Consider the following 18413-nt stretch of genomic DNA (forward strand, 5'->3'; position numbering starts at 1 on the left):
CAGATAATGTCTAAATTGTTTTAGCTGACAAGAAAATCTACAGTAAATTCACTAGTCATTCTACACAACTATGGTGTAAAGAAAAGCTTCAAACCCAATATGATTTTCTGCTCACCAAGGTTGTAAAGCATAGTTACAGCATAAATTAATGTATTTCACCCGCTTGCTTTTCCAATGACTTCCCATATCAACCCATGAACTATTAATTACTGTATTTTGTGTACTTTATGTAAACTCCTATGCCATGTTAAATTTAATAAGATAATATTTTACATTTTTTTCTGCTGTTTAATATTAGCTGAAGCTGGGCCAGTGTCTGCGTCATTCAGGTACCCTGTTACACATACTGACCACAGCATAATTTACTCATAAAACAGAAAACAGCTAAGTTTTCTGTTCTTACAACTTTAAATAGAATTCAACAAAATTATTCTCATTGTAAAATTAAAAAAAAAAAAAAAAAAAGAATAAAATAACCCATATCATTCTTGATTTTTTAACAATCCTGATAATTGCAGGGCACTATCCACATTTCTTATTAGTTCTTGCTGAAAGTCCCATACTCTTGTGTCAACAAATAATTGCTTCTTGTTAAGATTCCCCTGTAATGGTGTTCTCACATGAACAAGCCGACACACATCGTGAGGAACATGATAGACTTGTCCAGTGTGTTTCAGGGTGGAATGTACTGAGGTTTGCATCACGCTCCTGGGGTTGATGATCATCTTTCTGGGGTTAACAGTTTTCTTTCGATCTGGTTCTCTGTAAATGTGTTCCATAATATTGATACCAGGAATATTTCTCCATTCCGGTCATGAACTTTCCACTTTCTTCAAACTGTGTCTTTGGGAAAATGTGGTTCTCTATGAGAAATACAGTCACATCATTGTGCTCCTGTTGCAAAGCTTCCATCAGTAATGTAAGGTTGGCATACTTATAGGGCATGATGATCTCATCAATGTCATTCAACAGGACATATTTGGACTCATACATTTGCCTATAAATGCACTCATTAAGAGTTACCAACTGACCATAGTACTGGATGTCCCCTTTATTCAATGCAATGTTCCATCCTACAGAAGGAGTAAGGAACTGATCAATAGGCCATGGCACAATCTCTAGAATTCCCTCTTTCTCATAGTGCTGTAGAAGTTTTTCCAAGTCAGAACCACAGCTGGTGTTGTAGATTATGACACGTTGTACACCAAGAAGCTTGTACATCTCCATGGTTTGAACAAACTGCAGAACATTATTGTAGTTTCCAAAAAGATTTGAGATACAGACAGTGAAGTTGTACTTAAATGATTCATTAATCACTCTATTCTTTACTGGCAATAAGTGTAGGTTATTAACATCTGACATTTCATCAGCTGCTTCAGCTGAAATGGTGACGTGTGTTACATTGTCTGTGTTTTTACCCTGGCACAACACATCTGATGCACCAAATGGGTATTGAAAATGATCGCTGTGTATCTCGATTTCAGCTTTAGTAAACTCAACAGCTTGGCCATTGTTGAAGTAGCGGCAATAAAGTGGCTGTATACTGTTTCTTTTTATTATGCTGATAACTCGAATAGCTTTATTAATCCTGTGATCAATAAATGCAGACACTGCAAAATGGCTGGAGTTTTTAATAGGGGTTATGGAGTTGGAGGAAGACTTGGGGGTGTTGCGTGTATCAAAACTGCTGATTGTAGATGTGGGCTTGCTTCTGTAAAGAGTTCCAACATTGTAAATAGAAGTATGCATGCAAACATGCTTCCATTTTAAAATCAAGATGAAACTTATAAAAAAAAAAATGCTAAGAAACAGAAACAGCTTAATTTTTGATTTTGTCATTTTCAGCCGTCATCAAATTTGACCCCTGCAAATAGAAACAAAACCATTAATAATATACATTGTACATTATTAAAAAATAAATAACTTTCTGTTTTTTACTAAATAATGATTGTTTCAGAGAGTACAATGATAAAATATGTTGTCAGCTTTAAAAAAAAAACGTGATGGAAAAAATCAGTTATATTCTTAAATTAGTATTTTATTTTTTTTAGTATTTTATATTAAGTTATATATCATGAAGTGCCATGGATATACATTTTGTGCATCGAACATCTTTTTTTATATATGAATATATGAAATCAGTCCTGGAGCAATCCAGAAAAGTACTGGGTTGAAAGCCACATGTCTCATGAGTTTATATTTCACATTTTATAAAGATATTCATGACAAATCTGATTCTACTAACATTTATCTGAGACTATGTCTGAAACTCAGGTGGCCATTTATACTCTATTTATACAGTCTGCACATACATAAATGGCTCACTATCAAATGCTATTGTTATACATGTTTGCTATTGATATTGATTTGGCATTCATATTGATGGCCAGGTAGCCAGACAAGCTATGGCTTTACAGTCATGACCATTCATATTAATGTCCGGCCATTCCAAGAGAGATATATTGTAACTTACAGATGTAAAATATGCTCAGACTTTTCCATCTTCATGCAGATTTCCAAGTCTCTGTGGTTACTCCGACCCAAGAATATTTTCCACATTGCTGCTTTGTGCAAATCTCCGATAAAACAACTTTTTGTCTTTGTTTTTTTTTATTTTTATTTTGTAAAAACAAAATAAATAAAATAAAATCAGTTAGCATGAGCTGAAAAGCTCCGAGCTCAGCTATTTGAGCAGGACTGAAAGCTGCATCCATTTCATGGTCTGTCACTGGTTCACTAATAATGTATTTGTAAAGAGTAATTAAACTAAGACTCACCCACGTGAGGAATGAAATCCTCCCATATTTCGTTAAAATCCTGCACTTATTCGCTACATTTTCCATCAATCATTTAGTTTCCATACTGCAACTGGCTGGAAATGATAGGTGGTGCATAATAAACGTCACCTTGACACCTGCCTATGGACTGTAACCAGAGACTCCGCCTCTTTTACTGTGTTTTTTTTAGTTTACTGTTATTGTGGTCTTATTTGTTTTGTAACACTATATTCTACCAGCCATATTTGTTTCTTTTTACCAGCAAGATGTCATTTTTAATTCGAAAGTTATTTCAAAATATATACAGACAAACACCAACCAAAGTTCTGTTTAAACAAAAGAATAACCATCTAAATTACAGCACTATTGTTTGGTTGGAGCAAAAATGCTTTACGGCATGTTGTTACTGTAATGATATATGATATGATATGATATATGATGATATGATATGATATATGATATGATATGATATTATATCATATCATATGATATATGAGACATGATAAAAATGCACTGAATGTTTGAAGTGATTTTGTCTTTACTTTTCTCAAATACTCTACAGTAAAATTAGTTGAAAATTAAAAAATTTAAGAATTATTTAAAAGAATGAGCAAACCTATAAAGGACAACGTTTTGTGAGTGTTTGAAAGTGGAACATGATTGAAAATGCACTGAGGTTTTTAATTGTTTTCTCTTTTTGTTTATTTTATAACAGAAATGCCATTCTGAAGCTCCCAACACGGTATGTAAGTGTACGTTTATATGCGCAACACACAGAAAAGTGCGGCTGGCTGTATTTTCAAGCCGAGATTTGCAGCAGTGGATGTGTTTGTGACTCATTATTACAATAAATGTGTAAGTACAAAAAGTTTTTATGGATGTTGTTTGTGTGTACTGCTTACACACATTGAGCAAATACATTTTCCATCGAAAAACAGTGATCTAAAATTGCTGCTGGAGCCTAAGCCTTTTAGAATGATGTTAGTCATGGTTACTCTTGTCCCTTTTTATTTAATCTATTGTTAATCATTAACACCTAAGAGCAATAGGATATCAGTCGCACTGGCGCGGTGCTGAGGACGAGAGAAACTCCACTGCCATCTGCTCCTAAACATCTCCATGCTTCTACAGGTATGTCATCTGGTCCAGCTACCAACTGACTTTTCACTCTTTATCCTCTTATTCGCTTTCTGCTTTACAATCTCCATATCATTCAACCCTCTCTCTCATTTTCCTTGATCATCAGCTGTTCAAAATACTCCCTCCATCTTCTCAATGCACTCTCCTCAGTAGTCAACACATTTCCATCTCCATCCTTTATTGCTCTTATTTGCAGCACATCCTACCCAGCTCGGTCCCTCTGCCTGGCCAATCGGTACAAATCCTTTTCTCCTTCTTTAGTGTCCAACTTCTCATACAGCTCCTCATATGCCTTTTCCTAAATCCCTCTTTACCTGCTGCCACATCTCCTTGTAGTCCTGCCTACTTTTTTTTTTTATCTCTCTGTCGATCCCACTTCAGTTTTGCAAACCTCTTTCTCCCTATGCTCTCCTGTACTTCATCATTCCACCACTATTTCTATTTGTCTTCCTTTTTATTTCCAGATGTTACAAGAAGTACCTTTCTAGCTGTCTCCCTTATCACTTCTGCAGTAGTTGCCCATTCATCCAGCACCTCTTCACCACCACCAAGCCCCTGTCTGACCTCTTCCCTGAACTTCACACTACTGTCTTCCTCCTTTAGTTTCCACCATCTTATTCTTATTTCATTCCTGTTGTAACTCAGGCTCCATGTCCAAGTAGACATAACAATTAAGTGGCTTAATACTCAAATTAGTTTTAGCTATTCACTAATCAATTAGCAATATCAAAACTAATACATGAACAAAACAAATAAAGACATCTTCCAGTCATGAATGAGAAGGAGCAAATCAGCGTTATTGCAGTCAATTCAGGCCCGTCCCATGGAGCTCTTGGGAGAGAACCATTTTGACAACAATGGCACCCGTCAGCTTTCACATGCGAGTGCAAATTTACGTGGCAAATATTTCACTTTTTATACACCATATACACTTAAATTTACATATTTTTCTCTAACTTCTCCTCCTTACTTATTTACATGCACCAATCATTTTGCGAGGCTTTGCATATCCCACCGTTTGCTTACGTCTTTTCTGGTAAGTTTATACCTTCTCTTAGTAAAATTCCAACCATTTCTAGGAGGCCTCGTTCACCTCAATACGATTTTAATTTACATGTACAAAAAAATCTCTCTTGATAGGGACCTTTTCTTAAACAAAATCCCCTGATCGTGCACTTTTGCACATAACAATGCAACAGATCATCCACCACAATTTTTACAACTTTTCTTAAAATCTTGTCTGGGTTTTTTTCCCTATGTCTACAAATCGTCCTTTGTTTTGTTTTGCATACACTTGCATAAAAATGTGTTCGTTTTTTTCTAGTTTTACAAACCAGGGCTTTAGTTTGAACATACCAGCTCTTTTCACCAAATGCTTTTTCTATTTTTCATAGCTCTCGTCTTTTACTTAGTTTTTCTTTCTTTAAATGTTCTTAAAATATATTTCTTTATGCCATAATACTTCTTTATATAGAACTTCCTGTCTTACTTTCATCCTGCCTGCATCTTAAGCTCATGCTCTCATAGAAACATCGTACTTCCTGTGTGTTTTGGACAAATACAATTTCTTGCAAATATTCTCATATGTTTTTTATTATCTGATGATGTGTTGTGCCTATTAACCTATTAAGCCAAAGTACAGCTCGCTCGGGTTTAATACAGAGAGTGAGGGAGAGAGATACACACAAGCACACACGCACACACGCCCGCGGCAGTCTTTGGGTAGAGAGAGTCCGAGGTGCACTTGGGGAGAAGCGTGGCTGATCCGAGATGCGCTGAAAGGAAGCGCGCAGCAGGTGCAGGATATTGGAGCCCAGATGAAACAGAACATAAAGAGTCCTGCATGAAAACACAAAGACATAGACATAGACATACACATACACATAGACATACACATACACATAGACATACACATAGACATACACATAGACATACACATAGACATACACATAGACATACACATAGACATACACATAGACCACACGTAACGTCCAACACATATAATAACGAACGCTGGGTGAATGTGAGAGAGTGGTTTATGTAGGAGCGGGGTGGAGTGATGAGGAGCTTCAGGTGTGCGTGATTAGGCCTGGAGCTCCAGAGAGAGTGAAGGCATGATTGATGATGAGCCCCAGGTGTGCGTGGTTAAACCTGGAGCTCTAGGGAGATCAGAGTCATAGAAAGCCACCAAAGGGGGCGTGGCAGGTGGTTCCCTGACACCCCTAACCTAATCCATCATCCTTATCTGCTCACTTGTCTTTATAACATGTATTACATTCACAAGCATTTTGATTATATGCTGTATGCTAAACTTTATATATGATCAATATATATATCCGCTAAAGCATGATTATTTATTTTTGTGAACTCTCTTTATACACGAGTTGCAAAGCTGAGTACTATACTAAATTAATGCTCAAAATGTTTATATGCATTAAGCTTGGATTTAAACTAATATAATCAATGTCATATTTTATCTAAAGCATATTGCTGAATGATATTATTTCTTTTTTAGCTATTTATATATTTATATTATTTATATATTTATATATTTATATAGCTATCAGATTCTACTACTGATAGCTAAAGCTGGCCTAAGCTAAATTACATGGGTGAACTTTATGCACCCTATTACGCAAGATGAGTTCAGACGTCATGCAGCCTCTGTTTTCTCTGCATAGCCAAGGGGTGTTTAACCACATATGGCAGCATGTGAGTATCGATATCATTGTCTGTCATTTATTGACATTTTCTAATATGTTCAATACATGACTTCTGACTGTATGATGCACCTGCACATGTCTCTTCTCTGGCTGATTTTTTGCACACTGTGCACAATGCATCTGTACTCACCAATAAACCCTATTAAACCCAACTTTTTTACTATTGTAGATTGACTATCTACTATTATTTTTGCTGTTACTATTATATTATATTATATATGATTATATTTTTTATCTTATTTTTAAATTTAAATTTTATATTTATTATCATTATATTATATATATAACCGAACTAGCTACATTTCTTAACAGTAGCAGCAGTTGCCCAATCATCCAGCACCTCTTCACCACCACCAAGCCCCTGTCTGACCTCTTCACCACCACTGAGCTCCTGTCTGACCTCCTCCCTGAACCTCACACTTCAGTCTTCCTCCTTTAGTTTTCACCATCTTATTCTTCTTTCAGTCCTCACTCTCCTCGTCTTTTTCACCTCCAAAACCATCATACAGACCACCATCCGATGCTGTCTAATTACATTGTCCCCTACAGTTTGCTTCTGATCACCATCACTGCACACCCACAATATCGTTTATCTTTAATAAATGGACATTTGGTGCAACCCAGATAAGGATGGGTTCCCTCTTGAATCTGGTTCCTCTCAAGGATTCTTTCTTATGCCATCTCGGAAGTTTTTTCTTGCCACAGTCGCCACCAGCTTGCTCACCAGGGACAAACTTACACTTAAAAATGAATAAGATGTTCTTTATATCACCACATTATCTGTGTTAAGCTGCTTTGAGACAATGTTCATTGTTAAAAGTGCTATACAATTAAAAAAAAAGAAATTATTGAATTGAACTTGAGCAATAGAAGCTAATACCATGTTGGCGAATAATTTCACCCAGGGGTATTATATGTAACGAAAAAATGCAGTGAGAATAAGACAGACTCTTTACCTCAGTAACTAGTCTAGTAAGAATAATATTATGATTATTGGTGTCAAAAGCTGCACTAAGATCAAGTAACACAAGCAAGGAGACACAGCCCTGATCACAAGCCAATAGCCAGTTAAGGTGGTAAAATAACCACAAAGATTACTGCTTTGATTAGTGCTGTCTCTCAACTGTGATGAGACACAAATCCTGAAAGATTTCAAGAATGTTATTCCGATGTACACTATATGCCTATATACACTATAAAAGTTTGTGGACACCTGTTCATATTTAGGGTATGCCCTTTTTAAGCATCGCATTCCACATTTAGTTCCAATTTGCTATTATATTTCCCTCCACTCTTCTTTGAAAATGTTCCACTTGATTACTGTGCTTGTTGACATTTGTGTTAATCAGCCACAAGAGTATTAGTAAAGTCAGGTACTGATGTGGGGTGAGGAGACCTGGGGTGCAGTCAGTGTCAATTCATCCCAAAGGGGTTCAGTAGGGTTGAGATCAGAGCTCTAAATCTTCCACTCAAAACCTTAATCTGCAAACCATGTACAGTAAACTATATCTTCATAGAGCTGGCTTTGTGCACTTTGTGCACAGTGCCATGCTGGAACTGGTTTGGGTTTCAAAGTTCAAGTAAAAGCAATATTTTATTATACTGCATCCAAACACATCTCAGACAATTGTGTTCTTCCAGCTTTGTTTGAAGAGGAACCACATATGGCAGGAAAAGTCAGGTGTCTCAATATTTTTTTTCAAATACTGTAGGGATGAGCATAACTGGTTTGAGATTGGACTTCAGTTGGACAGCTGAAAGGGGTTGCGGTCAGGATTTTAATTAGAGGTTTGATAACTGCCAGTTTGGAAGATTTAGGTACATAACCAGTGTAAAAATAAGTGCAATAGAAACATTTATTATTTCTTAAACAAACTGAAATGCTTCTGGAGTTATTTGTTCAAAGAACCTTTAGGTAAATGATCTAGAACTCTATATTTTTTTGATGTGGAAATAAATATTTCTTTTTGCTTTTGAATGAAAGTAAATTTGTAATTGCTGATCTGTTATAATTCTGGTAATAATACAGGTTTTTCCAGCTGTAAAGAAAATAATTATTCATACGTGTCTCAAAAGCAATTAAAGACAAGGTGTTTCCAAATTTTTTAATGGCACTATAGTTTTACACAATAGAGTATATGACTAAGCATTAAAAAGGAGCTTGAGTAAATTGCCATAAACTGACTTATAGCTCAGGCTCCGGATAAAGAGGGACTTTAATGAATCACACGCACAAAATACATTTAAAAGTATTTAGTTCACTGATCAGCATAATTTCAAATCAATACTGCTATTGGCTCACATTTAACACTTCACTGAAATGGGTACTTTCTTGAATTTTGGTGTCAGGGTAGTGTCCACGCAAAACGGGAGTAACTTAATCATTGTTTATTTAACTTTCAAACACTAAGCCTAACCCTAATCCTAGATCCTATCTGTAATCGGTAGGATCCGTAATGCGAGGATAATCTGTAAAGCAGGTAGGATCCGTGATGTGGGATAATCCGTGAAGCGGGTAGGATCAGTAAAGCGGGTAGGATCCGTAACGCAGGGATACCCTGTAAAGGCAGGTTGAATCCATACAGCGAGTACAATCCATAACGCAAGTATAATCCTAAAGTTCGGAACACGGAGCAGGAACCAGCGGGAAATGCTGGCAGTTCAGAATCCAGGAGATCACTAGCATGAGTGTGTAGATCCGACAGCTAGTGGGGTCGGAACGGGAACTTATATAGGGGAATAGTAATGTGGAAGAGGTGTCGGCGATTAGCACCGGGAGCGGCTGAGAGAAATAAATAAATAAATAAATAAATAAATAAATAAATAAAAGACAAAACAGAAAGCAGCACACAGTTTCTGGTGCATGTCCTGAGGTGTTATTCACCCCTGCTAAGATTTTCACTTCTTCAGCTCGATTCTCCTCCTGCTTTTGTTGTGCAAACCACCCAACACCTGTGAGGCCTGGCACATTTGCATTTGTTTACTGACTGAGAGAGCCAAAAGACGCCACTGTGTGGGTAGAGGAGGACATTGGAATGCCCAGTGCAGTAGCAAATCACTCGTGCTTCACTGCGCAAGCTGGACCCACAGAGTCTGCTAAGGTTTGTTATTGCCATAGTACACATATATTTATATAAACCTATTTAGAGTGAGGTTGATCTAAATTTACCATTCTCTATTTGTTTATCTTCCGACAGCGTAAAATTAAAAGCGTGCCCCAAGCTTCCTTTGCCTGTTAGACATGGGAATACTGCAGACCATCAGGGAGTGCACGGTCCATCAAGCCCGCAGAACATTGCCGGACTGGAATTTGGCAATTCATGAACTGATGGCATTCATTTCAATTCTGTATGTAAGAGCAATCATCTGGACACGCTTCAACAAGAACTGTGCTGAGAGTTTTACTCCAGGAGAACACATGACCATAGATCAGACCTGGGCAACCACGGCCCGTGGGCCACATCCGCCCTTTGTACGCCCTGTCCGGCCAGCGTGAGGCCAATCATAAATTATAGGGATGCACCTAAAATTCGGCCACAGGAAGTTTTCTGGAGAAATACCTAAATCACTGAAACAACACGGCCAAACACAATTGTAATGACACAATAAAAAAGCGCAGCATGCACACGGTTATCTGGATAAGAGCCAACATGTCTGCGGTGTGGACTTATTTCAATATCTCGGAGAAAGACCCACGGATATCGATTTGCAAAACATGCAATGCTGAAATTTCAAGAGAGGATGTATCTGCAAAGAGTTTCTCCACGTTGGGTTTAATTTATCACCTGAAATCCAAACATCCCGATTGCCATTCTAAATATGAGAAAAATGCGGCACAGAAAAGAAGTCAATCCGAGCATGCGCACTCCGTCTGCAGCGGACGTTTTTGAAAAGGCAAGAAAGTTTTCCAGTGATGTGCCAAGGAAAAAGGCATAACAAAAAAAATATGGAATTCATTGCCTTAGATCACGTGGTCATCTTTGAAACATTCCCCGTAGATAATAATTATTATAATATAATAATACGTTCTTTTCACTTGTATGGGCTTCCAAACGTTCGGAAGGCAATTATTTTGTATAACAGACCGTTGCTAATAATAATTGACCGCTGTCTGTCTGTCAATACTATGAATGGTAACAAATAAATAATAATAATTTATAATGATAAATAAAAAACTTTTGTAATTGAATTTATTCTTCGAATTGCAATTCATTGATTTTAGTGAGTTTAGGTTAACAATAATTTTTTTTTTTCTTATTTGACCTATACACCACAATTTCACAAATATTTACAGAATAGTTTTATTCTTCCGATGATCAGTACCAGCTATTCAAAATATATAATTTAGTGCATTTTACAATGAAAGAAAGTTGAGCAGAATGAAGTTCAAGTTATTGTTGGTGTGGCCCTCTGACACAATTCAGGTTTCTCATGTGGCCCCTTGTAAAAATCAATTGCCCACCCCTGAAATAGATGAACAGCTGTTCCCTACCAAGGTTCGTTGTCCATTCACACAGTATATCGCAACCAAGCCAGACAAATTTGGGATCAAGTTCTGGATGGCCACATGAGACCATATTTGGAGACCAAATGTGTCTGCAATGCATCTCCTTACTTGGGAAAGGACCCCAGTCGTCAGAAGTGAGAGAGGCTGGCAGAGAACGTGGTCATGAATCTGATGGAGCCATTTTTGGATGATGGGAGAAATGTCACGACGGACAATTTCTTTACTTCACTGTCACTGTCGCACAGACTGCTGCAGAGCAAAACAACGCTACTGGGCACGGTGAATAATGTCCATGCACCAAGACAATAGATCGGTGATGGCAGAAAGAGGAAACCCAACACGATAACAGACTATAACCACATGAAGGTATGTGAATGTGTGTATAATTTTATGTGTACTATACAGGCCTATAGAAAAAAAGCACATATACTCATGACTCTCTCTCTCTCTCTCTCTCTCTCTCTCTCTCTGCTTTTACAGTGTGGTGTAGACGTGTTGGACCAAATGGCATGGATGTATTCCGTAAGAGCAGCAACACGCAGGTGGCCAGTAGTGGTTTTTTTACAATATGCTGGACCTGGCGGCGGTGAATGCCTACATTTTGCACAAGGCATGCACAGGGTGGACAGGCAAAAGAAGATTGTTTCTGAGTTTTCTTCTGGCCTCTGAGCTACTCTGAGTAAACAAATGCAAATGTGGCAGGCCTCACAGGTAATGGGTGTGTTTGCACAACAAAAGCAGGAGAACAATGGAGCTGAAGGCCTGTAAAAATCTCAGCAGGGGTGCTAGTAGGTGTTAGGTCCAGGGAATTTACACAAATTTGCGCAGGTTTAGTAAAACCTAGTAGAGGAGTGGAGGCATTGGATGGAGGGGGCCCAGAATCCATTTCAAGTTTTCAAACATTTCAAACAGACCACTGCAACTTAGAATATTTTTAAAAGGTCAAACAACTAAATCCCTGCTAAACCCAATGGGTGCTATTCTTCACAGCAAAGCAGATACAGTGGAACCTCGGAGCTCGCAGCCTCAGCGCTCGCGACCTCGCATGCTCGCGACTTTCAATCCGACCGGCGACTCTCATTCAGATCGGCTCGTGAGCAACCGCGAGCTGCTCAAAACGCTAGTTTTAACATTTCTAATCAAGGTTTATCTCATTAAAACACACTTCAGCATACTATATAAAGTGAGTACCCATTACTGTATTTTCTGTACTGTATTGTACTGTATTTTCTGTACTTCTCTACTGCATACTTTACTGTACCTGTACTTTATTTTTTTTAATTAAGCATTGTAATTGCTGTTAATTTACATAAAGTATTGTTAAAATAGTCTAATAATCAAGTGTTATGGAGTGAAATAGTGTTATTTACTCATTTAAATCGATTTCGTATAGTGTTCTTTGGGTTTTTACTGGTGTATATATACACTCTCATGCCACCATGACCCTGTTAACTTGCATCAAATGCCAGAAACTATCCTGCCACACTCCGTCATCCACCCCCCCCATCAGATGGGTCATCATGGAGGAGATACATCAAACCCAAAATCCTTACAGACTGCTGGAACCACTACCCATCCAACAACAACCATAGTCCCACATTGCAGTTGCCTTCATCTCTGACCTTCTTACCTGAAACATAAACACTGTTTTGGTGGTGGTGGGCCGGTTCTCAAAGGCATGCAAATGTATACCCTTAGGATGTCTCTCTACCTTGAAAACCACCAAACTTGTAATGGATTATGTTTTCAGGAACTTTGGATTGCCATCTGATAAAGGCACCCCCCGTTTACCTCCTGCATGAGGCATTCTTACTGCATGTTGCTAAAAATCAATGTCAGCCTTTCATTTGGGTACCACCCCCAATCTAACAGGCAAGCTGAATATCTCAATTATGACACTTTCTAAAAACTTACTATAGTAGTGAACAACATTGCTGGAGTGAGTTCCTTAACTGAGCTGAGTATGCCTACAACTCTCTGACTCATTCCTCTACCCAGCTCACTCCTTTTGATGTGTTCTAGGATACCAACCCCTCTATTCCCATGGTCAGAGAAAACTCTGCAAATCCCAGCCATCAATGTCCAACATAGTAGAGACATCTGGGATGTTCTTCATCTGAGGGCTCACATGTGCCTACAGGGAGCAGTGTGATGCAAGGAAATCCAAGCCAATCGCAGAGAACGCCCTCGTTTTCAATACCAACAAGGTCAGATGGTGTGGCTGTCAACACAGAACATAAAAATCTAGTTGCCAATTGAGGAATTAAGACCCTGATTCATTGGACCAGTTAAAATAGTATGGCAAATAAATGCAGTAACTTACCGGTTGCAACTGCACCCACAATATCATATCTCACCCTCCTTGCCCCACCAGGTAAAAATTAAGCTGAACAGAACCCTCCTTTAAATCTGGAGATTTACAGAGCACCAGGCTACATTATATGCTCGATTCTGGATTAATGCCATATGGAATTACCTGGAAATACCTGGTTGATTGAAAGAAATACGAACCGAAGGAACAGTGCTGGGTTAACATGGATGATATCCTGGATTCTTCACTCTTAGAGAAGTTTTATAGAGATCACCGACAACAGACCCCAAAGACACCATTATAGAAGAAGAACACCTGGAGGTGTTCATAGGAGGAGGGATTCTGTAATGGTTCCAACCACAATATTTCCACCACAACACCAGGGGGAACCATCGTCCGAATATTGAACTCCTCCAGGTCAAAGAAGACTTCCCTTTTGTTTTTTGTTTTTTTAATCTTCAGAATTACTGTAATTCCATTGCATAGCAAGCCATTTCTTTGTGTGCTGACTTTGATCTGTCCTCTTTAATATGTTTTTCTCTTTGCTACGTGTTTCATTTATTTGTTTGCCCTGCAAACTGATTATCTGTGTTCTGGACCTTTCTGCCTGCTTTAACAACTCTGCCTTTAGATTATGGTTTTGATGTAGAGTATTGCTCAAAGCAAAAAGAAAAAAACAAAAAGAAAGACTTGAAAGCTGGAATAAAGACAACAACATTAAGTTAAAAGCATAACGGGGCAAAACATTTATTATACAGTCAGTACCTAAAATAAATAGAAGCTCAATAAGATCAATATTCAATTAGCTGCAATATTCAAAAGAAAAATGTATGCAAAAAAAATCACAGATTTGAGACAGAAATGGAGATGTCAAAATATCTCAATTATTTCTTCAGGAAAGATTGTGATCCATAATTTTATAATGCTTTTTTCTTCGTCTTCTTGATGAGCACTGCAAATATTTTAGCTCTACAAGAGATCATAACCTTTACAAACAACAATGACAGAGAAGTACATTTTTACATAAATTTGGATATGAAAATTTTAACATGATTATTTTAAGCAATTTGTGTATTTGGTGCTTTGGTTTTTACAGTATTCTGTGTATTGCTGAAGAACAGAACTAACTAAAATTAAACAACACATAATTATTCAAGTCATTTGCAAAAAAGAGTGGGTTTTTCTTTTATTTCCTTTGTATATTTGGGAATTCTTCCTTGCTGTAGTCCTGTTCATGTGCAATGTCCATGATATCTGGCGCATAAATACAGTTTCATGTCTTGTTTCTGCATAGCTTTATTAGAGCTATATATGTTGCCAAATTAATCTAAGAGGAAATTTGTCTTTTTGTTCAGTTCAGTCTGGTTCACAAAACAACTTGGTATATGTCTGATTGTTGTCAGAACAATGTGAAGGTAGACAATAAAACTAAAAGTAATAAACAAACAGATTTGGTAATTATACATTTAAAACCATTTTTTGAGTATAGCACTAGGGTATTATAAAATAAAACTCCTAATTTTTCTACAGATCTGCCTATTTAACAAAAATGATGTATCAAAATTTCTGGACAGTGCTGTTTGGCTTTTTATCTTTTTAACACAATTTCTTCAAAATACACTTATTAAAAGGAACATCTGTATTCCAGCTAATCTGTGCTGTGGCAGCAGCACAATGCACACAAATCAAACAGATACAGGTCAAAGGTGTTAGTTAATATTCACATCAGACATTAAAATGTGGTAAATTGTGATTTCTATGACTTAAAATGTAACATGGTTGTTCATATCAGACAGGCTGCTGTGAATATCAGAGATGATGTTGATGAAAGAGATCATCAGATAATGCCTAGGTTGTTTGAGCTGACAAAAAAATCACTAGTCATTCTTCACAACTATGGTGTGCAGAAAAGCTTCAAACCTTAATATGATTTTCTGCTCACCATGTTTGTAAAGCATAGTTACAGTATAAATTAATGTATTTCACCTGCTTGCTTGAGCAAATGTGCTAAATTTTTTATTACATTTTTCTCCTTTTCTGATGTTTAATATTATCTGAAGCTGGGCCAGTGTCTGCATGATTATATGCACACTGCTGCTCTGATATGATTGGCTAATTGAATAACCTCATGTATCATCAAAACAAAGTGAATGGTGTGTCATATGCCCTATTACACATACTATAACCACAGCATAATTTACTCATAAAACTTGTATACAAACAGCTAAGTGTTCTATTCTTACAACTTTAAATAAAATTCAACAAAATTATTCTCATTGTAAAATTCAACAAAAAATAAAAAATAACCCATATCATTTTTGATTTTTTAACAAACCTGATAATTGCAGGGCACTATCCACATTTCTTATTAGTTCTTGCTGAAAGTCCCATACTCTTGTGTCAACAAATAATTGTGTCTTGTTAAGATTCCCCTGTAATGGTGTTCTCACATGAACAATCCGACACACATCGTGAGGAACATGATAGACTTGTCCAGTGTGTTTCAGGGTGGAATGTACTGAGGTTTGCATCACGCTCCTGGGGTTGATGATAATCTTTGTGGGGTTCAAAGTATTCTTTCGATCTGGTTCTCTGTAAATGTGTTCCATAATATTGATACCAGGAATATTTCTCCATTCCGGTCGGCGGAACTTTCCACTTTCTTCAAACTGTGTCTTTGGGAAAATGTGGTTCTCTATGAGAAATACAGTCACATCATTGTGCTCCTGTTGCAAAGCTTCCATCAGTAATGTAAGGTTGGCATACTTATAGGGCATGATGATCTCATCAATGTCATTCAACAGGACATATTTGGACTCATACATTTGCCTATAAATGCACTCATTGAGAGTTACCAACTGACCATAGTACTGGATGTCCCCTTTATTCAATGTGATGTCCCATCCTACAGAAGGAGTAAGGAACTGATCAATAGGCCATGGCACAATCTCTAGAATTCCCTCTTTCTCATAGTGCTGTAAAAGTTTTTCCAAGTCAGAACCACAGCTGGTGTTGTAGATTATGACACGTTGTACACCAAGAAGCTTGTATATCTCCATGGTTTGAACAAACTGCAGAACATTATTGTAGTTTCCAAAAAGATTTGAGATACAGACGGTGAAGTTGTACTTAAATGATTCATTAATCACTCTATTCTTTACTGGCAGGAAGAGTAGGTTATTAACATCTGACATTTCATCAGCTGCTTCAGCTGAAATGGTGACGTGTGTTGCATTGTCTGTGTGTTTACCCTGGCACAACACATCTGATGCACCAAATGGGTATTGAAAATGATCGCTGTGTATCTCGATTTCAGCTTTAGTAAACTCGCATGCTTGGCCATTGTTGCAGTAGCGGCAATAAAGTGGCTGTATACTGTTTCTTTTTATTATGCTGATAACTCGAATAGCTTTATTAATCCGGTGATCAATAAATGCAGACACTGCAAAATGGCTGGAGTTTTTAATAGGGGTTATGGAGTTGGAGGAAGACTTGGGGGTTTTGGGTGTATCCAAACTACTGATTGTAGATGTGGGCTTGCTTCTGTAAAGAGTTGCAGCATTGTAAATAGAAGTGTGCATGCAAACATGCTTCCATTTTAAAATCAAGATAAAACTTAGAAAACCAAAAATGCTAAGAAACAGAAACAGCTTAATTTTTGATTTTGTCATTTTCAGCCGTCATCAAATTTGACCCCTGCAAATGGAAACAAAACCATTAATAATATACATTGTACATTATTAAAAAAATAAATAACTTTCTGTTTATTACTACATAATGATTGTTACAGAGAGTACAATGATATGAGAAGGCGTTTGGGGCATAAGCCTTTAAATATATGTTGTCAGATTGAAACAAACAGTGATGCTAAAAAACAGTGTTATATTCTTAAAATTAATCAGGGTTTGCCATTAACTGTTGCTCACCTGTGGCCGTAATTTCATTATTCTACCAATGACCTTTTAATACTATGAAGACTGGTGCCCAGCAGCTATATTTACATACTTCTTCTTCTTTTGGCTGCTCCTATTAGGGGTCACCGCAGCAGATCATCCATCTCCATACTCCACTGTCCTCTAAATCTGCCTCTTTCAAACCAACTACCTGCACTTGTCTTTCTAATATCGACTTTCTAATATCTCGGACTAGATCAGAAGACTATGTCCGCTCTTGAAACCAGTGTTTCAGCAAGGCAGAGGAAACAATTGCAAACCAATATTATAATTGTAAGATAAGTATTTTCTTCTTATATCTCTATGTTAACTTATATTTCCGGTCTATTAATTTTAGTCACCCGCTATTAATCAATTACCTTGCCTTTTTATGCACGTCACCCAGTTTACATTCACAGGGCAGGATTTCAATTATTTTACTAAATAACCTCTGTATATTCTCTTTACAGAACAATTTTAACAAGGTGCAAAAAATAAAAATAAACAGTATGGTGACAATAAATGTCAGGTAAGATACCCAATGACACACCCAGTAAAATGTCTTTCAATTGATTGTCCTTGGATAGAAATAAATGGAATGAACAGAATTAGTGCACTTCATTGCTGTTCTGTTGCTGTGTTCACAGATGTGGTAAAATCCAGACAGCGAGAGGGAAAAAAAAAGAAAAGGAAAGTGGTGTACGTATGGTCCTATCACACATAAGAAGCACGGACAATGATCCAGGTTCACAGGAAAACAAGGGTGGCTCGCCAGTTTTATGTTAAGCACTCCTAGCTGATGGTAGAAACAATTCTAATTCCAGAGCTCGAAGAACAAGAAAGAGAAATGGTATGAAAAAATCCCAGATGAACTAAGGAAAATCCGTTTCATAAAGTCATCAGGTGAATTAGCTTGGGCTCTCATTTAGTCTTTTTTTTCCTTTTTAGTACTGCTAAAATGCATCTATGCTCCAACGGCCATCTTTTTTTTCTTTTTTTCTGTTCAAGGTTGCCCTCCTCTGA

The 18413-nt window shown here is 37.3% G+C and overlaps 2 protein-coding genes across 2 annotated transcripts; both read right to left on the reverse strand.

The window, feature by feature from the left end:
- Positions 1-482: 482 nt before the first annotated feature.
- LOC124399765 (beta-1,4-galactosyltransferase galt-1-like) lies at positions 483-2534 on the reverse strand. Its single transcript, XM_046870928.1, is given in 3 exon segments — positions 483-813; positions 815-1864; positions 2474-2534. Coding segments are annotated over 2 exon segments (1356 nt in total). The 5' UTR covers positions 1840-1864; positions 2474-2534.
- A 13236-nt stretch (positions 2535-15770) lies between these two features.
- LOC124399766 (beta-1,4-galactosyltransferase galt-1-like) lies at positions 15771-17120 on the reverse strand. The gene has a single exon (XM_046870929.1). It carries the CDS (start codon positions 17037-17039, stop codon positions 15771-15773), a length of 1269 nt encoding a protein of 422 aa, XP_046726885.1. The 5' UTR covers positions 17040-17120.
- Between the last annotated feature and the right edge of the window lie 1293 nt (positions 17121-18413).

This window comes from Silurus meridionalis, chromosome 17 (assembly GCF_014805685.1).
Source record: "Silurus meridionalis isolate SWU-2019-XX chromosome 17, ASM1480568v1, whole genome shotgun sequence".
Taxonomy (NCBI): domain Eukaryota; kingdom Metazoa; phylum Chordata; class Actinopteri; order Siluriformes; family Siluridae; genus Silurus; species Silurus meridionalis.

What these genes read in the sequence shown, in the direction of transcription:
- LOC124399766 (XM_046870929.1), bottom strand. Translation starts at nt 17,039, where the DNA reads ATGCACACTTCTATTTACAATGCTGCAACTCTTTACAGAAGCAAGCCC.